The sequence below is a fragment of the Branchiostoma lanceolatum genome, chromosome 7, assembly GCF_035083965.1.
Source record: "Branchiostoma lanceolatum isolate klBraLanc5 chromosome 7, klBraLanc5.hap2, whole genome shotgun sequence".
Lineage (NCBI taxonomy): Eukaryota > Metazoa > Chordata > Leptocardii > Amphioxiformes > Branchiostomatidae > Branchiostoma > Branchiostoma lanceolatum.
In genome coordinates, this window is record NC_089728.1 from 6978581 (window position 1) to 7001339 (window position 22759).

General features: G+C 40.9%; 2 protein-coding genes across 3 annotated transcripts in view; one reads left to right on the top strand and one right to left on the bottom strand.

Annotated features, from left to right (window-relative positions):
- Window positions 1-128: 128 nt before the first annotated feature.
- On the bottom strand, window positions 129-13031 carry LOC136438924 (ciliary microtubule inner protein 1-like). The gene is made up of 3 exons (XM_066433958.1): window positions 12559-13031; window positions 12206-12287; window positions 129-2288 (listed from the first exon to the last, which is right to left on the bottom strand). Exons 1-3 carry the CDS (start codon window positions 12642-12644, stop codon window positions 2034-2036), a joined length of 423 nt encoding a protein of 140 aa, XP_066290055.1. The 5' UTR covers window positions 12645-13031; the 3' UTR covers window positions 129-2033.
- Window positions 13032-13240: 209 nt separating this feature from the next.
- Window positions 13241-22759, top strand: part of LOC136438923 (low-density lipoprotein receptor class A domain-containing protein 4-like) — an 80941-nt gene continuing 71422 nt past the window's right edge. The window contains exons 1-2 of one of the 2 annotated variants that reach the window (XM_066433957.1): window positions 13241-13454; window positions 13566-13598. In XM_066433957.1, the coding sequence (XP_066290054.1) occupies window positions 13430-13454; window positions 13566-13598 (58 nt within the window). In that variant the 5' untranslated portion in view covers window positions 13241-13429. The remainder of the gene's footprint in view (window positions 13455-13565; window positions 13599-22759) is intronic. The other variant, XM_066433956.1, reaches the window with a different exon arrangement.

Genomic DNA, 22759 nt, shown 5'->3' on the forward strand with positions numbered 1-22759 from the left:
ACAGCTCCATTGAGCAACTGTGCAGGAAGTCATTGACCCTTTATTCAGCAGCCCACATAATCTGGTAGAGACAACCCCATAATTATTCTTACACCTTCGGCGAGAAACACAAAACACAACAAGTTAGATTCAATATAATGATATTTATTACTTTACAATACACAAAGACAGAAGGGTGGTCGTGGCATTGTAGAAGTCACTGGTGTGGCAGCAATTGTTACTAGTGTCTACAAGCTAGACTAGTATTGTGCTTACAGAATCTCACATTCAGAACATCACAACTACCGACTTGATTAACAATGCACATCAGTACCACTATGATGATACCGGATCAGGATATATCCCTATGAGTATGACTAAAATGTCTTCTTCACTGTGAAACATATTTTGTAGTGGTAGTACTAAGACTGTAATAAAGATGCTCAGTACAAAAGTTACTAATGCAACTGGATACGTTTTGTAAATATTAATGGACATACATTTTGCCAGTCACTGAAAAGGCTAACAGTTAACAAAACTTATCCAGTTGCTTGAGCAACTTTTGTATTGAATATCTCATTGCCTTGATCAAAGTACTATAGATGACAAACAACATTGACCTAACTTGTTTGAAAATGATATTTGTATTACCAATCTGGAGCTACAATGGCTTCCCCTCCCTATGTACAAGATAGAAACACCTACATCATACATGTTCATGTGCAAGGCACATACAGACAAAAGTTCAGCTCCTGATCAAGGTCGAATAGCAGCATGTTTAGAGCACAATTTCAGTGCTAGACAAAACATGTATTATACGGTGGACACAAGGGCTGTAACTTACAATGGTGTCAAGGTCACTTGGTGAAATCTCAATAGAGTGGCAACTGGATTTTAGAAGGCATCAGCAGTCACTGTGTCTGATCATGGAAAAATTAGTGCACTTACATGTAGGCCTAGGAAAATTGTTTCTGCTGCTCAACCATCACATGCTACTTATATTATGCTAAATCAAAAAACGACAACACACTTTTGTCTATTTTTCAACTTCAGATATTAATTCAGAAGTCTTCTGTGGCTTGCCATGTAAAATGAATAGTCATTTCTTTCCTAAATTGTGTACTACAAATGTATTCTATATTACACAGTCACATTACAATAGTGATCAAGAATAGTTTTAATACATGATACAATAATTCCACACTCTTTTCTTCACGAAATTTGAATATGATCATAGATATACAAAATAGAATTCAACGCTGAGATAAACAGCTATAGTAGCAGCACAGATGTGAAACTCTTGCCAAAATGAATCTTGGAAAGTTCTTCAACATATCAAAAGTGTGGCTTAAACCATTATGTAGGAGATGGCGTAGGTAGTCGCAAAATGGATGTTATAATCCGGGAGGTAAATACTAGATACAGAACCTCATATCTTTATGCGTTTGTATCATACAGAACGGAGTATGCACCTAATATTATCATAATAATATAAAACTATAACTGAGATGGACTAAGAAAAATATATGTATTGTCACACGTTATCACCACTAAGGCATTCTACTATACAGTGAGGAAAATCTACCTAAGGAACCTTAGAATAACGCATGCTGTCGGTCTACACTCCAGTGTCAAGCACAGATTTGTTTACGCAGTTTTATCTTTTTCCCACAATTGAAATTTGAATATGATCATAGGATCCTCAGCTAGCTTGTTTCCTCCGCCAAAATCACAAGAAACAAGACTTAGTTTCTAAATAAGGACATTTTCATTAAATCTAAACCACTGGACAAATGTAGGACATGTTGGAACAATATTCTCTTCAATTGTCCAGTGGTTTAGATCTGATTAAAATGTCTTTATTCCATCCTGGATGTCTAACCTCCATAAACGTAAGCTTATAGATAATATGCCCAGATGAATCACCAATCCTTCCCTTTTCAGTCTATTTTCACTGTATCTTTCCTGATGACGTCCTCACTCTCTGTTTGTGGCTCGTACATATAGCAAGATTCTGAAGAACCTCCCAGGAATGGACTGTCCAGGGTTGGTCGTTAGTCCACCCCTTCATCTGGCCACTTCAGCTGGCGGATCAGTCCTCCCTTCCCACGCGCGTAGCCACCGTACCTCTCGAGGTTGTACAGTTTGTCGCCCGACCGCCAGCCGATGTAGCCGGCCGACGACCGAGGGAGCGGCGGCGACTTGTCCACCTTGATGTACTTCTCAATGGGAGTGATAGGGGGCAGGCGTAACGTCTCCGGCATCTCCAGCTTCGGGCGGTCCAGGGGCCGAATCTCATCCTTCACCAGCTGAAAAGCACAGATGAAGTATAAAAGTAAGTACAAGTGGCGACTTCAGACTTAGGACGAAGCATGACACTTTTTCGTTAGCTAGTTGAGTGCAATGCGGCTTTGCTACGGCTAAGCCAAGCACACCGGGTCACCCCTACTCTTCTCCATAAGTGTGTTGGGTTCTTTTACGTGCAGAGGTCTGACACCATAAGCTCCCTCATACATAGGGCCGCTGCCGCAGACCATGACACCACACAGACACTGCGTAAAATCACCCATGGTACCAGCCTGACTTCGGGAGAGAAAGGCAAACAAAAGAATTGTAACAACAGCAATTTCTATGTCCAAATCTGATATTTGAATTTTCAATTGAGTTAATCTTTCAAATTGTTCCTGCGATGCTAACTGAAGAAAAATAACTCCCGAGTTCCTAAGTAATATTCTCTATTGTTTATCATAGCTTTGACATTAGTGGAATTACCAATGACATCCATAGAATCAAGATACACACAAGCATATTGGTCCAACCGTCTCCAACACTAAAATCACATCAGAATAACTAGATGCGCATGATGAAAGGTACCTCCTTACTTCCTATATGATTGTTCAAGTTTATTTGTAGCTTTGAAATCTAATGCAATTACAGATGCCATCCATAGAATCAAGATACATTGGCCCGACACTAATTTCTCATCAAAATAACTAGATGTGTCTGAAAGTCATCCAAGAAAGTGTTTTCTCATTACCACCAATGTCAAGAACGTTAGGAGCGATCGGAATACTGATCAGAGGATAATTTCCCCATGCTGAGTTGACTGGAGACATTAGGAACCACGCTGTTTGTTATGCTCAATGTGTCTCCAGTTCCCAGAGTTGGCTTGTCTCCTAAAACGCAGCCGCCTTTCTTGGGAATTGGTGGATACCTAACGTTATCGGCTGGCGTTTTTCAGAAGCAAAGTCAAGAAACAATTTTGGCGCGCTGAATCTTACATTTCTGTCACACACACACACACAAACCTTTTAATAGATAAGTCAGATGATTAAATTTGTAAGTCCTATTTTTCACTTGACAGGAGGGAAAGTTTGACTTGGAGAAAATAGATATCAGTGGTAGGTGTACTTAGTTTAGCAGTGAAGATAGAATTTTGGCACAATGATTACGAATGGAAGATTTCTATCACATTCAGGCACTATTCTTTAATAGATATAAGTCAGACTATCGCTCAAAAATGGAGTGAGAGGGTGACTTGGTATAGATAAACATCAGTACTAGGTGTACGTGACTTGCAAGTGAAGATTTAATTTTGGTCACCAAATCATACATTTCTGTCCCCCCCCCCCCCACACACATCCTTTAATAGATTAGTCAGACAAAATAAGTTGAATTTTTTATTCAAGGAAGGAATGAGTGGTTGACTGGAGAAGATTGACATCAGTGCTAGGTGCCAGGCTGACACTGTTTAATTTGCAAGTGAAGATATGATTTTGGTGCCCAAAATCTTACATTTCTATCACGCACACATGATCCTTTTATAGATTAGTCAGACAACTATATTTTTTTTAAAGATATCAGTGCTAGGTGTACTTAATTTGCAAGTGAAGATACAATTTTGGTTTGCAAAATGTCACATATCTGTTACGGTACATTCACTCACAAGACAATAGATCTATGACATTCAATCAGTGGTTGACCTGGAGTTGATACTTTGTTTGTTTGTTTGTTTTATGTGCGGGCAAGAAAGTACCTACTACATAATATGATACAATAGATTTAAAAAACACAGGTGTAGGAGGAGGGAAGAAGTGCAAATAGCTAAATACTAGGCCCTCCTCCTCTATATACTAATGATACTAATCACAAATAATCAAAATCGATAAATGATCTAGCAACGTAATATATAATATATGATAAGGATAGATAAGACTTATCAAATTATCAATGGTGTAAATTAAGAAAAGAACTATTAGTTAACATATGAGACTACCACTGACAGGGGCAAGGATGGTTTGTGAGATGGGTTTTCAGGGCACTTCACACTTTGCGAGTGAAGATATGATTTCAGCACTCCTGCCGTATCTTACATTTCAGTCACATACACAAGAAGTCCCTTAATCCATAGGTCAGACAATTGAATTACTTCTTTTCGTTTCCAAGGATCGGGTGGGTAGCCCCCTTGACACATTTGAACGTGAGTTTTGTGACAATGCCTTTAATTTTTTGGCATGGTAAGGCTCTTCATAGAGTGCATTTAACTGATAAGAACATTGCTGTTCAATGTTCAATGCTGAGCAGTAACAATTGTAAAAGAAGCTGCTTTGTGGAGACAAAGCTTAGCTTGAAGACAGTTATAATGGTTGTTCATCCAAGCCTATGATTAATGACCCCTCTGTTGACCTCAATACAACACAATGGACCAGGTGCACAAAGATCTTGAAAGTCAAACTACAAGACCTGAACTGTGTTTTTGGCCCAGATCAGATATTAGCTTCATGCTTATGTTCAAGGAAACTGGCTTCCTATCTTTTTGTAAGCAATTAAAAATTATGGACATTCATTCATTCATCCCTTCTTGACTCATCCTGTTTTCAAGTCTACAGCTGCAGTTCCAAAGAAAGGTGATAGAGGGCCCAGAATGGTGTCACTTCTTCCTGAGAACAAGAGCTACCTACTACCCAAAAATCATGGCATGTTGAGAATATAAGATAGAGAAAACGGAGATTATGCTGCAGTATCAAGGAAAGCCACCAGGGGGCCAAAATCTAACTATTTCTCTGATAAGGCAAGACCTAACCAAACACCAAATGATCATCGATCCATAGCTTCTTGAGTTATGCAGCTAAAAAAAAACATACATACATGCATGCTTACAAACACTACCTAAACCATAACCTTCTTGGCGAAGATAACAAGTAGAATCCATCTAAACTAATCATACTCATATATGGATGGTACTCACATGGGTGTAGCCACCTACTGATAATTACAGGAACTGCAATTTAGCATATGAATAAGAACTCTCCTGAGAGAAATATATCCAAGACACTTATGCAAAGGATTCTAACATTCATATGTCATGATTTTGTATCAAGTCAATATTATCATCCAGTTTTTAGGTAACCTACTGTATGAATGTCTTAATAATGAATTACTACCATTTGAATCAAGTATTTTCTCACAAATCATTCAAATGAGGGCCTACTTAAACTTTATAGAATTCTATCTAACCATATACCTTTGCGCAAAGCAAAATGCTGTCCGGAGTACATGGAATATCAATCGTTTAATTTTCTGGAATCATGGCATTTTCCCAAATTATGCAATTTCTAAAAATTTGACCAACAATGTTCATCCCCACTGAGTGTTCTTAGTTGACAGTATAACAACCTATCAATTATTATTAATTACCAGTATGCAAATCAGCTTCTAAATCAGTTCCAAATTTGCATTATCCATGCTAATTTATTTCATGACACGAAGTTCAGATTTTTTGGAATGAGGGAGTGAAATTGTTTTTCTGTCCCAAGAAGCAAATTCCCTTGACAGAGAAACAGGTCCTGGAGACAGTCCGGGACACACTGAATTAAAGCCATCATTCTCTGAAGGGAGATGACTTACAGCTCGCACTGAAATCACTCTCCTAACATGTAAAAGAGTAACAAGATTCAAAACTGATTAATCTAAATGATGAATTTTACAGAATTTGGTATAATTATATTACACTCCCCAATAATTCAAACACTACTTCTTTCTCCAAATAGCAATTACTCAAGCAACTGGATATGATTTAGGAAACAGTCTGACATTTCAAGTAGCATCCACTACTTTTCGTCAGTGACACTGAGCAAGCTTTGTTGAACAGCAGGTTTTTAACCACGGACTATGAATTGATATGCAAATACAGTGACTACTTTTCTCTCTTTAGCTGTCCTACCAAAGAATCATTCAGACATCTACAGAGAAGGCTCCCCAGCGCACCAGCTTTCATTTCTTTATTTGGGTTCTTCACAATGTGAAAGGGAGGGCAAAACAGGTGCCTAAGCACCTTTACAAGTTGCCTCCCCATACATTTAAACATTGACATCACACTCACTCACTTGACATCAACTGTTACAATATATGAACTTAGCATATAAATGCACAAAACAGTACAAAACACATTGTACACATCATATCTTACACATGACACCACTATATACATCATTGGCATACATCATGTAATACAAAAAGCATAACCCAAATATCATAGTCCAAATATCATAGCAAGGGCAAGAGCTGCACCCACAAGAAGCGGTCCAGGTACATGGAGAATCCAGACTGTAATATGAAATGGCTGTCTGTGGGTTTAACAAGTTGGACTGACACAATCCCCCCACAGCCCACAGCCGTCTGCTCAGTCTAACCACAACTATTTCTGGCACCGCAGCTATTTTGGAAACACAGACATAACAGATCCATGTATGGGGCCTTGTGTGGAAGATGGACACTAATTGAATCGATGCAGTGAAAAGACGGAAACAAAATGCGATTACTTTTTTTTCCCAACCATTTCACCCGCGTGTTGTTAACGAGAACAAGGCATACCGCACTTAAACGGCCATACAAAAGAGAACGGGAAAGCGATGTTATGGAAATAGTAACAAGGTGAGAGAGAAAATTTTCTCGGAGACCTTTGTAGAAGTTCCAGGAGGGAAAAGGTAAAGGACCCACGCAGAGCTTTGCCAATTTGAGATAAGACATACCCCACCTGGACCGAATACTGACCGACCTGCTAAACAAGTCATCGGTGTCTGCTGATACAATAAATCTGTTGGCCCGGTAATCCCCGCAGACACAACAAAACTTGCAGTTTTCTGGGCAGGAATGTGTAACAATACACAACAGGACACGGGAGTCAAAGCAAGCGTGCAGCCCAACAATGGGAAGTTTGGAGACAGGGCTCCAAATTCACCTTAGGGAATAGGTGCACAGGCGCACCTAGCCTAAAGTTCAGGGGCATAGAGAAAAAGTTGGGTACAAAACATGTCAGCAAAAGCTACTGACAAACCTTGCTGCCTCTCTTCAGTGCTTGGATCTGAAATTTATTCTCCAAGCAGAGGAGGGTTTCGGCTGATTTTTGACATGTTTTTAGGGGTTTTTGTCGGGCTTTCTACTTTGTCTTTTTTTTTTGTCTCGCCAACCCACAAAAAAAAAGTAGAAAGCCCGACAAAAACGCCTAAAAACACATAAAAAAACAGACGAAACTCTCCTCTGCTTGGAGAGTACTGAAACTTGCTAACTTCACAATTTTAAAGTACTGTAATACAATAAAGGTTCTGTTAACTTTTCTGGTCAAGAATATGCTGTATACTAGTGTACAATGGTTCCTTTACAAACGTAACCTTACACAAATATCTAGGTGCACTGGCGCACCCACAGCCAAAACTTCAAATTTTGGGTGCACAAAAGTCATGCACCCATGCAGTATTTCTAGCCCTGCTGTAAAGGTTTAGCTGCAATGCACGGTGGACTTGAACCACAGTAACCTCTAAAGGGAACCGTCACCATCATCACACTGCCCCATCTCTAAGAAGGGCTAGATGACAGACAGACTGAGAAAGGAGACATTCCGTGTTTACTTGTTCCCTGTCGGCTAAATCTCAGCCACTGCCAGGCTTTCAACGTCCTCGTAAGACTCTGTGTGGATGTCAGTCATCTGCTGGTCAACCGCACATTTCAGCCTAGTCCTTGTGGTAGGGAGTCTGAACAACTTAAATCTCTCTCATTTCTAACATTCAAATTTGCTCTACCAAGCGTTAAACATGATGTACAGACAAACCTTTACAAGTGACCTCTATATAAGGACCACCTGGTCATTGATAAACAGTCAAACCTGTAGTGGTAGTAGTTAGAGTAGAGTAGAAACCTTTATTTTCCTTGGATGGCCCTGTCGGCCTGTGCAAATATATGAGACCACCTCTACAAGACACCACCTCTAGATAAGGACTACCTGGTCATTGATAAACAGTCAAACCTGTACTACTAGTGACCATCTCTACATAAGGACCACCTGGCCATTGATATACAGACAAACCTGTACAAGTGACCACCTTAACATAAGTACCACCTGGCCAATATGACCAGTTTTTCGTGGTGGTCCCATAGATAATTTTTCCTATTGACAAAAGAATTAAGAATCCTGTCTATACAGTGACCACCTGTCCTCATAGACCAGATCTTATCGGTCCCAAATGGTCTTCTTGGGCAGTTTTGACTTTATATGGCTATAACAGCTATAACTTTTCATAATTTCATCTTTGGAACTAAAGTATAAAGCCATCACTGTATAATGTTTTATCATGATATTATTATTTCTCATTGGTCGACTGAACAGGTGCATTGCATTTTGGGTAGGCGGGCTGTGAGTATGATAAATACTGGAGACTGTGCAAATTGTATCTCAAGCATACAATATACTTTGCTTATAGTTATAATAAGACTCCCAAAACTTGGTTTTGAGCATTGGAATGGCGCTAAGATTGAACTTTTATGATCTAGTGCTTCTTCAGTTGCACTTAACCTTCTCCCTGCTGCCTAACTCTGTAACCAATAGGAAATTGGGTGCCAAACTTCAGTGTGCTAAAGGTTAAAAGTGTTGAGAGAGAACACATGTGTACAGTAGGTACAATCCAACCTTGACATAAAAGATGTCCTGCACCATAGACCTTGGCATTGCTATTGGTCATAACTTCTGAAGTTCCAAAATCAACCTTCAGTCAAAGCTCTCAGGATCAACCAGTTATCATATATAGCCCTGGAGCACTTTCCCTTATCAGACAGCTGCGCTTCGTATCAGCTCTGTATATACCACTGGATGTCATGTATATGGAGGTCAAAGACAAACTTTATAATTAGACAAGTGGCTTTAGGCACCGAGCATACCGAAGGCAATGTTTACAACATCAGCTAGTAACAGCATTGTAAATTGCTTGATTGCAGTATGTTGCTTTTTAAAGCTCTAACCGCGATAGCCTGGAGTCCAGCCTTCTTAGCTTTAGTCCGTGGGGAGCGGAGCTTGGGTAGCAGACTAAAGGTAAGAAGGCTGGACTCCAGGCTAAACCACGATGCTATCAAAGAGTAAAAGAAAGATAGGAAGCAAGAGAGAGTAAATATGATGCGGGTATGCTAGCTAGGTACATCAGGTTGTAAGATGCAGCATAATCAGTCGTTACCGAGTGCATGCCTGCAAAGCTGGTTTGTTACGCCAAAGGGTGGTCATTTTCCAGTTGTACTGTACAGATAGATCTACTGTAATGTAGTCTAAAGATCAGATACAAATTGTTTCCTGGTTACACACACACACACACACACACACAGACACACACACAGACACACACACACACACACACACACACACACACACACACACACACACACACACACATATTATTAAATATATATAATTACTTTACATCCTAGAACCAAGGAAATACATTGGTATAGCCAAAAGACAGCAACACCAACTGTGGCTAAAATGATCTAAAACTTTTCACACACAAACATAAACATATTATGAATATGTTGCGAGCCCTGAAACCCAAAACACTTCTAGTCACCATCTTCTTGTTGTATCCAAAGATCCATAGGCAGGGGTACCAGGCAAATGGGTAAATGAATTATCAAACTTCTCCCTGTTGCCTAATCCATGACCAACAGGAATTTGGTACAAAAGGAGTATCTCAGGAGAAAGTGTAGAGAGAAGAACAAAATGTAGCAAGCTATAAAATGATAGACAAATCCTCTCAATGATGTGACTGGCTCTTCAAACTGGTTCAAAATGAAGTCCAGATTTGTGCAAAGGAAGGGCTGTGAACACATGGTTTTACAGAAAGGGGTGTTTTGGAATCAGAAAAAAATATCCAAATATAATTACACAGGATATAAACAATAACATACACTGGCATTACTTTAATTTAACAGTCTACTGTACAATAAACTCTTGGTTAAACAAAAGTGTTGTCAAAAGCAACCAGCAATTCAAAACAATAATTTCTGCTGAACCCCTACTTGTATTTGTAGTACAGTCCTACTGTCTGCTTCATTTTCACTTCGCAGGTCTGGTTTTCATTATGATGGGGGTTAGATGTCAACAGGCCTGGGCTGTGCAGTACATGTGGTCTTACCTCTGACCAAAAGCTAAGGGTTGTGACAGTTACTTTGTTGGTTGAAGAACTGAGAACAGCAATCTGAGGTATGAAGGAATTTCAGGTTTACAATCTTTGATAATTGATACCTTGAAAAAGTAACTTAGTTTTGGGACAGATTTGAATGAGAATAACCAAGAATTACTGGTTATGATGATAATGGAAGAATCATTTTAGAAGATGCTGAAACAGTAGCTATTTACTAGTATTAGAGCAGAGTAGAGTAAAGTAGAGTAGAGTACTGGCGAGACAAAACTTTTTAGTAGGTAGGCATGATCTCCAACTCCAAGCAGATGTTGGGATAGAAGAGTGTAATGTTTTTTTGACTGGCCTGGCATATCTGTTGGGAAAATAGCAGTATAGCCTGAATGCCAGACTGTTCCCAGGGCCTACATAGTCCAACTCCTCGGCTCTAGGGCCAACCTGCCCCCAAGGAAATTCTACAACAGTCCCCCCTGAGTTAGACCCTGAGAAATAGCAACCCCCCCCCCCCGCCTCCAAACAACAGTACCCCTCCCCTAGTCTCCAAGCAGACCCAAAAGGTTGCAAAGGCCGTATCCAACTGGCAGAAGGAGTTCTTTGACAACTTCCCTGGCTGACTGGAGCTTCTCTGGCTAGCTTGTAGGATTTTAGCACCATGGAGATCTGCTTGGAGATAACCCCTCCCCCCACTGTGCCAGAGCCCTCAACTGTCAACCTATTGAGGTTGGGCACGTAACCTGAAGAAGATATGCAAGATACTAGTATTATACAGTCTGGCATCCTTACTAATTAATACACATGATGTAACATGCCTTGTCTGGCTTCCAATACATATGCAAATTCACCCCACACTATACAGGTGGTAAAACCTGCTTGTGATAATTGCATGATTGTTATTCGAGCCTTTCTGTGAAAGAGTCTGATAATGTGGATAATTCCTAGGGGATTAGTGGGATGACATTCAGCTCCAATGTGGTATGCTTGTCCCAATGGAATCTTACAATTTGTTTGAGTTTAGGGGTCCCATACTCACTCCCAGGCAAATAAAGCGTTGGACTTGGAGCCAATTGCAAGAGCTATCAAGGACATTATATGAGCTGCCAATACACACAATTCATCTGGTTTCCAATACACATGCAAATGTCCCAAACACATCTTAAGTTAAAGCCTATCAAAGTCTAACTATACTTCTCTATGGAAGAAAGAATCTTAAACATCCGTAATCTAGATCAATGATCCTGATACAGATCTTCCAAACAAATGTAGCGTTACTCAAACAAGACACAACAACAACAACAAACAAGCTTTGTAAACAGTCCCGCTGTGGTCCGTTGCTAGCGAGCGACTTTGTATACAACCACCAACGTGAAGTATTTGTCAAGCATTACAACAACAAAGCCTACATCAATGGGCCGATATACTCACATCATCTTGACTTCATAACTAGAACAAGCCATTTCCCTTCTTTTGTGATCAATAGGAAGTAAATAAACTAATTGATTGTATTTGCTTGCTCCTTGATTTGGATTTTGACATTTTATGATTTAAAGAAAGTCCAGCCAGTTCTGACTTACTTTGAGTTGTATACCAAAATACATTTTTACGTTATTAGTCAGAATTTTTATGATTATTAGTACATGTATATCGTACTCACTATACATAAACTAAATGTAGCTGGGTGTTGCTAAGCAACAGCTTGGGGTCATTTCTGCCCCCCCCCCCCCCACAACGATTTATAAACAAGTGTGTCAAAAACAAACGGACAAACTTACATCCTTATAATCCGTAGCCATGAAGCCCCAGTCCATCGGCCATTTCTTGTACGCCCTGTGTTCTTGGGCTATGCGTGCTTTCCTGATGAAAAAAAAGAAAGAAAGTCATGAATGGCCATGTTTACATTATGTATTGTGTCAAAATTGATACATACACATCATAAGCCTCTGAATTAAAACGCTGAGATTTCTTAGTGAAGTTTGTACTAGAAATAAATTTTAGATGCCACGAAGTAGTGGCGTTGTCAGGATTGTAGAGTAATGTGGAGGAATATTGGCAGACATCAGAGCCGTTTCAGACGACCTTTGCAGGGGACATGTGTGGCTGGGTCCGCGCCAGAAAAACTACCCACCATATCTGATCGAGCGCCCAAATATTGCAGGCGGCGGCCCTGTTGCTCGGCGCCACGCCACCCTTCACCGCTGCCGCCGTGGCCATCCCTTCTCACGTCCGCTGACGAGTCCGAGGAGGCTTGAACCTTCCCTGGAAGGATCTCTGGTGTAAATATCTCGCCCTGGGATTTCTCAGGCGGCTGGAGTTTGCGGAGTGTCGGGCGGCCGCCGCTATGGCAACCGGACGCGACCTGTAATTCAATCCGACCGGTCGTCAATCAACCCTCGGGTCGTCTGACCAACACAAACCCCAAATATCTGACCAAAAAATTCAAACCTACACAGCTCAGTGAGCTGCCATTTGAGAGGATTAATCCACATGATGGGACCTGTGTGTGCAGAATTTTAAATTTGGGCCGGGGTTTTTAGGTGTTAACTGGTTAAAATTGTCGTTCGGTGATGTTCGGGTTCTCTCGCTCTTTGCACGAACTTCCGGGGCCTTGAGGCGGTTTGTGGAAAAAACGGTCACGTTATTATTCATCAAATATCGTTTCAGTGCGGACAGAATTCGGTGTACCCTGTCAAAATCTGTGCAGAAATAGAAATCAAATTTTTATCTGTGTAAAATGTTGGAAAAATGTGACGGATTTTTTATGGGAATATGAAAATTCGGGGAGTCCAGTAGCGCGACGCACCCCCTGATAAGAGCCTCCACTGGCGCACGAACCATTATTTTGAAATTCATCATGCGCAGTCCCGACCAACATGGCGGGCCAAGTGTCATAAATTTTTATTCTTTTGCAATTTTGTGCACACAAGAAGACCGTGTGGCCCCGTCTGGAGTGTTCCTATGCTAGATTGGGGCGTGTTTCGGCGGTTTTTCGGCGGAAGATGCCCGTGCTGCTAATGCTGTTAGGTGAGGATGTGTAGCAATGTGGTGGGGTTGGCACTTCCGGTTGGGTCCTCATTTGGTTTCCGGTTGCTCGGACCATGCACTTACACCACCTTTTTCTCTTCTTTTCTCCAGTTTTCCTGCTGCAAGATGTCCTGCTAGCCGAAGGTAAGCACATTTCCTCTAATCTGACCGAATGGCACCTCCCTCACGGTCCTCAGGGCGTGCGTTCTCCGTCGGGAGCCACCGTTCGAGTTTATTGTGGTTATATACAGGTCGTTGGAGCTAATTTGACACTTGCATTAATTAATTTATGATTAATAATGTATAAATAAGTTGATTTGGAGTCGAAGCGCACGGCGTACGGTCCTCTAATTTTGAGAATTTTTCGGGGAATTTTTCACGTTGGCACAGCGCCCGTTTGGACCTGACCCCTTGGGTCACATACACAATACATACAGACGGGGCTGTCATGAAATGGTGGGCCGACCCTACATATAGGTCAGAGTTCTGCCCTGTTTTCCCCTCCTTCTCCAACCCCTGCATTTTTGACATGTCTGTATTTTGTTCAGAAGTAACGTTTGGGTTTGCTCGCCGCGCTGCTGCGTCATTTCTGGGCGATATTCTGCGGTTAGATTGCGCTGGAGGCTCGCCTGTCTAGACAACCATTATTGCCGCGCCTGGAAACTAGACACCGTGCACTCGGGGGCTCCAGACAGTGCGGTTTTCCTCAAGCATTCACTCCAAAAAAACCTTCCGCAGCCCAACCATCGCCACCCCACAGCCTGTAGACGGAGAATTTCACCAGTCCTGCGGGTTTTACACTCGTGTATGGGGTGTGCTGTGGACGTGTGAGAAAGGGAGAGAGAAGATTATTTTCTAGGTCAGTTGATTTTTCCTTGAGTGGATATATGTGGCTGACTAGGCAGAAGGGGATGGGCTTGAGGAGCCGTGGCAGGCTGACAGCAATGCCTCTCTCCAACATCACTCACTCCCTGGCACGCTTAAGTGTTGCTGCGAGGCATTGTCAGATATTGTCAGGGGTTTATACAGTCGAAGTACAGTTCCTAGGATTTTCTACCAGGTGGTACTTGTTTTTCTTGGCAGGGGAGTGAGGTATTGGGGCAGGAAGGGTAGGTGTGTACAAGAGCAAAAGACAGGCGTGAGGAGGGCTCACATATGTTTACATCAACTCCCGTACCCCAAAACATTTTATCCGAGAGGTTTTGGTCGAGATCGTGTCATCGTTTGCGTCTTTCGGTCAGCATAATTCCGTGCAGCGCTCCAAAAATATGGTTGTTTACCACCAGACAACAAAGCCCTGGAACGCTTCTAGGCACGGGAAACCATAGGGTCCTGGTCATGACATTTGGATTTTTATGGGGATCATGTGACGTTCAGTCTGTCAAAACAGGCTCCAGCCTCACCAGCTTCCCAGCCCTTTGTCCGAGCAAACATGCCCGTCAGACGCACGATTTCGCTTCGATCGCATTTATTGGCGAAAATTCGCAGGACATTTTTTTTTTTTAATGTCTGGAAAAGCGGGGATGTGGTGTGGGAGTGCAGTGTGCTGAGGGAGGGTTTAGATGAACGGAATATCTGGTGCTTCGAATCTGGGTCATAGCTGCATATAGACAGGCTCCTCCATTAGCCAGTCCTTATCTAGAGGCCGTAATGACTGAGGATGGCTCTCGCATTCTCAACTGACATTTCAACAATATCCTTCTCTTTCCTTTTTTTTCTAACATAGACACAGAATTCCGGAGCAGTGTTTGAAAATCTAGTGGTCCTTTCAGAGCTGTTGCAGGGACTGGGAGCATATGAAATGTACTGAGCAGATATTGACGATATTTGAGATCAATACCATTTGCTTTTTTTTTTTTGATTGAATAGCAAAGTTCTTTATTCACAACCACATATTTAACAAGAGCCTTGTTATTTACGTATTTAACACGGCGCTTGTTAAATACGTGGTTGTGAATAAAGAACTTTGCTATTCAGTCCTTCACCAACTTGAGGAAATTATTCACAGATGTGTCTTATAATGTTTTGTTCAAAACATCTAAAAATAACTGATTACCAGACCAGACACTAGTCAAGGTAAAGCAATTTAGGATACGGGTGATAGTGATTAAGCAGCCTTAGGATAAATTGTTTATGCCTCAAATAAAGTACCTGTGCTACTTAGATTTATTAACCTTCTCCCTGTTACCTAACCCCATAACCAATGCAGATCTTGTGCCAAACAGCTACCTTAGCAGTCTGAAGGTTAATATACTAAAAAGACTACCTTTTGTGGATAGATGTTTCATCATACCCTTTTGAACCATTGACTTCTAGTTTATACTATACTATTCTATAGTATGGTATTTCATATTGCAACAATTATATATACCTTATATGTTATTTATCAGGTCTTGAGGGATATGTAGATAACCTATGTCATGCCAACCTGATGATTGCCATAAATAATCATATTTTTGCGGTGCTGGCGGCCTGGGTTGCCCTTGAGTCTTTTAAGGACCTGGTGTGAAAGGCCCAGACTGCACTCAGTATTCACCATGAGCTCTTGTTTGACTAGCCTGCTGCTGTTCACCTTATTGGCCAGGCATCTACGCACTTTCAGACAATTAATTGTGCCTGGGAGGAACATTACAATAAGCCATAGCCAAGAGTAAGAGCAAGTTTTGTCGGCATAGCTCATTCGGTGGCTTCAACTTTGTAGAACGAATTCATTCCGTATGCATAATGTAGACTGCAAGAGACTCCAACTCCCGATCCTTTATTTTTTTTACGTCCGTGAAGGTTAGACATCGAGGTAATAAGATACGAAAGGAAACAGTTATTCAAGTAACTGGATGAAATTTGGAAAGGAGCAAGTACAGTGGACATAGCTCGTGTGGTAGCTTCAACTCCACGAATAATTCCGTATGCATAATCATGTAGACTGCAAGAGGTCAGGTGGACCCGCATGTTGTCATGCATGAGGTGGTATCAAGACTTTAACTCCCAATCAATTTGTTTTCTTACGACATGAAGATTATACATCCAGGTAATTAAGATACAAAAGGTAAGTTACTCAAGCAACTGGATAGAAATTGGAAACGGTCAGACCTTTCAGACAGCATCCGCTGTCTTTCCTCATTTTTTTCTCTCCCCCCCTCCCTCTCGGACTCTCTCCCCAACAAAGCATATTATTAATATTGATCCTGCCCTTCCGTCTAGACTGAAGAACTCAGCTGAGAGCTGACATTTTTAGAATGTTCCAGAAAGGTGCATGTGGTTGTGTTGCAAAGTGGGGTCTAATTGGGCCAGGAAAGAGAGTGCTGCGAAAGGTTGGATGTGGGCGTCTGCCGCGCATGAAAAATTTCGTCTGTGACAATGAACATGACTAACTGGTTAACTGGTCGGCCCCGGCAACTAGACATAACTTTGGGATAATCAGGTTTTTGGGGGACTTGTGTATGTTCTTCACTAATTTTGGATCCACAACTACTGTAAATTCATTTAAGGTTGCACTTCAATCCACAACTACTCTAAATTCATTTAAGGTCGCACTTGCAGCGCTTGACTTTTGTGGTAAGCTGAAAATCAAGAGTTTGCGGTTTCAGTTTGCGGTTGAGACAATAATATTCCCACAATGGAAAGCAGACCATATTTGTTTGTGGTGTGATGACCGCAAAACCACATAAACCGCAAACTCTAAAACACTACATGGGGCAGGAAATACTGGGTGCATACTATTACTAGTGTGCACTTTTGTGTGCTCAAAATTGGAGCTGTGTAACTTATTTACGACTGTTGGTGCAGTAGTCCTATAGATATTTGTATGTTAACATTTTGTACTATTGTACACTAGCATGCAGCATATTCTTGACATTTAAATGTCAAAAAATATTGTAAAACATTTTTGTATCATTTGTTTTGAATTTTAAAGTTAGCAGTAGAATTTCAAAGCTCAAAATTCTGTTGGCAGATTTTGATGACATTTTCACCTTGTGTTTTCTGTGTACCTAAATGTTTTGGAACATGGAAATAATTTCTTGGGGTTTGAAAATACAGTAATAAGTGTCATTCTTGTATTAAGTTTTATTCACTTGTTTTGTGAATGCTGCATTTCAAGAATAACAACATTGTACATGAAGTATTGTTGCAAGAGAAATATGTATGCTACATTCATTCAAGTTCACTGCATTTTAATTTTGCTGCAAGAGTAGACATATAGTAAATATTTGTGGGTGTGATGACTTAACAGTTACAGGTCACTACAAAAACCACAAACATAAAACAAACTGCAAAGTTATAAGAATACAAATATTTCAAGACACAGTATAAATATTTCAAGACACAGTATAGGCAGTAAGTCCCATTGAAAGAGAAACAGGCACGAAGAGCAGAATTTACTACAATTCATTGTTTGAAACATTATAACCAGTCTGGTATATGTTGACTTGGTGACTCCTGTTTTGGCATTTGGGTCTATCACTGGATGCCAATTTCTTATTTTTATTTTCCCTGCTCCATTATTTCGGGGGGTAATCCAAGAACCAAGAAATAAAATTGGTATGAATTCTTGCTGAGGGACTGCAAGTTCTTTTCCGTCAGGCGTAGGCAGCCTATTTTTATTTCCCGCATTTCGTAGGGAAAGCCGTCTTAGTAACGTAATTCGTAGCGAGGCGACCAAATTTTGCGTAATCGCCTTCCTTGATTTTAGCGTAATATCTGTATCTTTATATCTGGTATAAACGCCATTCGGCGTAACACACCAGCTTCTATGTCAGAATATGTAGGGGGTTCTTCTGAATTCAGCGTAAAGTGTTGACGGGACCCCCCCATGCAGACCCTCTTTGCTGTTTGTGTGATACTACATGTAGTATTAAGCTCAAAAGTTGCAGGTCCGTTATAGAATGTGTGGAAAGCCCACTGGATATATCTGGCCCACATATCCTTCAGTTGTGACCCCATTGCCTCGATACTATCTGGTTGTCATGGCTTCTAATTAATCACCTTTTCAGTAATTAGCTTTTAAATGAGAAGTTCGGACAATACCGTCAATATGTAATACGCATGTATACACATACCATCAATCTTTTACTGTTTTAGGATGAAAAGATGTCATCTTGGTATTACGATTACATCGTAACTGATGATTTGTTTTTACAAAAATGTATGTCCTTCTAATATATCTGTTGCAGTAATCTGCATAATTATGTAATCATACCTTATTTTTTTTTACTTTTCCCAAATTGCACAGATCAAGAACAAGCCGCTGCAGTTGTTCCCATCCATATGAGCATCTACCATATTTTTAGTCAATTTTTTATCAATATTTTCAGGGGGCACCCTCTAGTTTATTTTTGGTCTCAATTCGAGTTTGCACACCCTCAAGTCTAGCGACTGTCTCTTCCAGGAAATACTTCTGAGACCAAACAACTGTGAATGGAATGAAGGATATCCCTCTAGCTACAAGAAAACCTGAATTTCGTTTTTTTCAACCTCTGTAATTTTACCTTTCGTCCCTTTTTTGGCGCACACTACCACAGACCCCTGTCACGGAAGAACTGGTGCGTGCACCGTTCACACAGTAGTCATAAATTTTCACAACGTTCAGAAGGCTTTATATCAATGCTACTGTTTCTTCTTCCCTGTGAAGTTTTTCAATTTTCGTATGTGTGAACATTTTAACAGACTGAGTAACCCAGAAAGTTAATAAAGTTAAAAGAAATTGAAAATATTTTATGCATACGAATCGCATGAATGTGTGAGAATGTCATTGTTACCATTTTACATGCAGGGAAGATGGAACAGAGAATATGCACCATAGATATGTATATAGGTACATATATAATGGTGACAGCGTCCTCCCAGTTTATGCATTAGAAGATTACAGTAAAGATGTCTGACTCTGAATGTTGAGTGCCTCTGTACGTCTTCCTTGAATGTCAAAGAAAGTGTTCTGGGGTCTGATAAAACCATGACCATAGCTTGTCTAGAACATGAGATAGCTGAAGTTCTGCTGCAGTACCAAGGACAGCCGCCAGGGCCCCCGAAATCTACTCATGTCTTTGATAGGACAAGACATAACCACGTACCAAATTTCATGACAATCCATTTAAAGGTTCTTGAGTTATGCTGCTAAAGCACATACCAATGCGACTTACATGTAAAACATAACCTTTTTGCCGAAGGTAAAAAAAAAGCCCAACCGTAAGCCTGCTAATGAGGCTAGGACAGGGCAGGGTCACCCAGGTCACCCATGGGTCATGTGACCAACTGCAGTGAGATGTTTTATGCATGGCATGGTCTGAACTCTTCTGCTTCATAGCATAACTCCCTCTTTTTAGTCTCTACCAGACTAACTACGTATATGCCAGCTATATGGAGAATATTTGCCAGGGAAGTTTGGCCACCATAGGGTTTCATTCACGAGCACAGTCTTCTCCGAGGGGGAATTATCAACCTGACCGTGGGCTGACGCCGCTGGCCAATTATTCTTTTCTTTTGCCGAATTTTACGATCCATTCCCCTATAGGAAGGCCTGGTGGAGGCACAGTTTTTTTTGCACTTTGTGTCTTTTATCATGCATCATATTCCATTAGAAAAATCACAGGTTGCACAAATTAAATTTTGTCCGCTCAACGGTCGCTCAGCAATCACCGTTGTGCACCTGAATTTTTAGATAAGGTGCACCTATTCCCAATAATGATTTTCAAGCTCTGTATACATGTAAAAGGAATGATTCGCAACTTGTACTCATCTTTTTGTTGACTCTGATTCTATTATTAATGGCCAGACGTCAAATGTCCATCAAAGTCTGCACCGGATGTAAATATCTGCGGCGCATGAACATATCGTATACATGTTTGAACACCCTTGGCTTGAGCGTGATACGGAGCACAGTGCATTAACATTTTTTCCAGACATCGTTAAACCGCCGCTTTGAACTAATGTTCCCCACTGTCCTCTACATCATGCCACCCGTTATCTGCCTCAGAAATACACCCGAGCTTTCCATCACGGGAAAGGAGGGGCTACGTTTTATCGTCAATTAGTTTTACCAAAGGGTTTGCTTCCACATGAATTGTAGGCCACACCAATTTGATTTCTTGGTTCTTGTCTAATATGAAAAAAATGATGCTAGATTGGAATATTAGCAGGAAGACATAGTCTTGTTTGTTTGTTTGTTGTTCTCCATTCGTGTACAGTTTTCACAAATCATACCCTATTCTTCCTGGAGTCAATGGGGAAGTCTGTATATCTTGGAGCACACACTTTCAGGGAGTGGACAGAGTCAGATGCAAGCTTTTACCCCAGCCTTCTGTTTCTGCGATGTCGTTTTGCTACAATTTCACAAAGAAATGTTCAAGAACCAAAAAAGGAAATTGGTGTGGCCGTAAAAAAATCCAATATCAGCTGTCGGTGAGAAATTTGCACAATTGTAATTATCATTGATTCATGCTGGGTTTGCGTCGTATTATGCCCTGGGAAAGTGTGAAATATATGCGTCTAGAGCCAGGCTAGTTTCTTTCAAGACAAGTCATGAAAAAAATCCAACAGCTGTGCATGAGAAATTAGTGATAATCATTATAGTTTTGCGTCATGCAAAAGTGCGATATATATTCGTCTGGAACAAGGCGATTTTCTTCTTGAAATTAGTAATAATTATCATAGTTTTGCGTCTTGTGAAATATATATGTCTGGAACCGGTTGAGTTTCTTCTCAAGTCGTAAATCAAGGGATTGTGGGACGAGAATGCGCAGTTAGGTGACAGGGACTTGCCATGCCCCGCGGAACAACAGCAGATATCAGCAGTCCACAGCTGCACTTGAAATACGGCTGGAGCGCCTGCCTCTCTGTCTATGATTGTGATTGACCTAAATACATGATGGCTGGGCCGGCAGTCTGCTCACGTAGGCTCGGAGGAGCTCTTACATGTGCCAAGCTCCTGACACACAAATTTAGACATGAAGCCTTGCAGCTTTTCAACATGCTAAAGAGGCCTCAAGCCTTCCCGTGAGGGCACAAGCCTCAAGTTGGAATGAAAATGAGATATTCGCATCCCTTATTACAAATATATGTACAGCTTGCGTGCATATTTTATGACCGTTCCTACCATAGACAACCAGAAATGCATAATTCAAGACAGGCAGTAAACATGACCTGATCTTCTATATTCTAGAATATGTTGAAGACAGGTTCCAGATGTCAGGGAAATGTTAACGGTATTGTACTTTTGTTGATCAGAAACAAACAAACAAACAAACAATCATAACTGGCCAATTGCTTTGGGCAATTTTAAGGTATTATCTATTACAGTAGACAGTATAAACTGTTTGTTATATGCGATTAGTTATCATTCAGCACTCATGAGGAAGAGTATGTTAGTTGAGCTCATTCCACTGCCATAGGAGTAGCCCCATGCTTGCACAACTGTGTGGGCCAAGGCCTATGGAAATGGAGATGGGCACTGCCCAATACAATCATAGAAATTGAATGTATACTATAGACAGAAATCAATAATGAAATCATAAGTCAAAAATAGTTGAACCTAAATTGTACAACATATATACAACATTGGCAATGGCTCCTTGCTGGTTGATGGAAGTTTTGCTACGAGTTAGATATGAATATTTTCAACGTTGCAGAGGAGCTAGCCATTTTCGTGCCCGATGATTACGATGGCCAGGCCGACTTGATTCCCCACGCTCCCCCACAGTCCCGTGGCAGATTTATACTCTACACTTTAATGCACACTTTTACTAGCAAGCTGTCGCTGACTAACAGACAGGCCATGCATTTCCCCGCTAGGCCCTTTTTACATTGTTGGATGCTCGGGGAGGGGTTTGAGCTAACTTGCTGTTCCATCTGCGTGAGATTTTGGTTCGGAGCAGGAAAGTTCTGTCATACTGGAGGGTGTGTGTGTGTGTCTGTAGTGGTTTTTGAAGGAAGCCAGCTGCTTTGGATATGATACTGGTTGTGCGTGTGCCAGGCACCTTCAGCTGAAGCAGTTTTCTGAGACTGCATTCCGTATCAATCCATGAAAAGTACTACCCCAGAAGTTTTACAGGAGGCTGTATAGAGGTAGGGTTGTTTGTCGTTAGAGTTCTCTAATTTCAGGGCTGGAAATTCATTTTTTGGAATTGGTGCACTGGTTCAGCTAACGTAAAAATTTAGGTGCACAGAAAAATATTTGGGGTGCACAAAGTAAAATAGATATGCCCAAATTGTATATCTAACTAAGCATTCTAATCAAGAAATACACCAAGAATTAAAATAATGCAAGTCTGTTAAATGATAGCAACTTTCATATTTGATAAATGACAAAATGT

Bases quoted from the DNA above. Each gene is read 5' to 3' on its own strand.
- LOC136438924 (XM_066433958.1), bottom strand. From the start codon at position 12,644: ATGGCCACGGCGGCAGCGGTGAAGGGTGGCGTGGCGCCGAGCAACAGG. The intron at 12,288-12,558 runs GTGGGTAGTTTT...TTTTTTCATCAG, and splicing joins TGGGCGCTCGATCAGATATG to GAAAGCACGCATAGCCCAAG. The intron at 2,289-12,205 runs GTAAGTTTGTCC...TGTGCTTTTCAG, and splicing joins TGGCTACGGATTATAAGGAT to CTGGTGAAGGATGAGATTCG.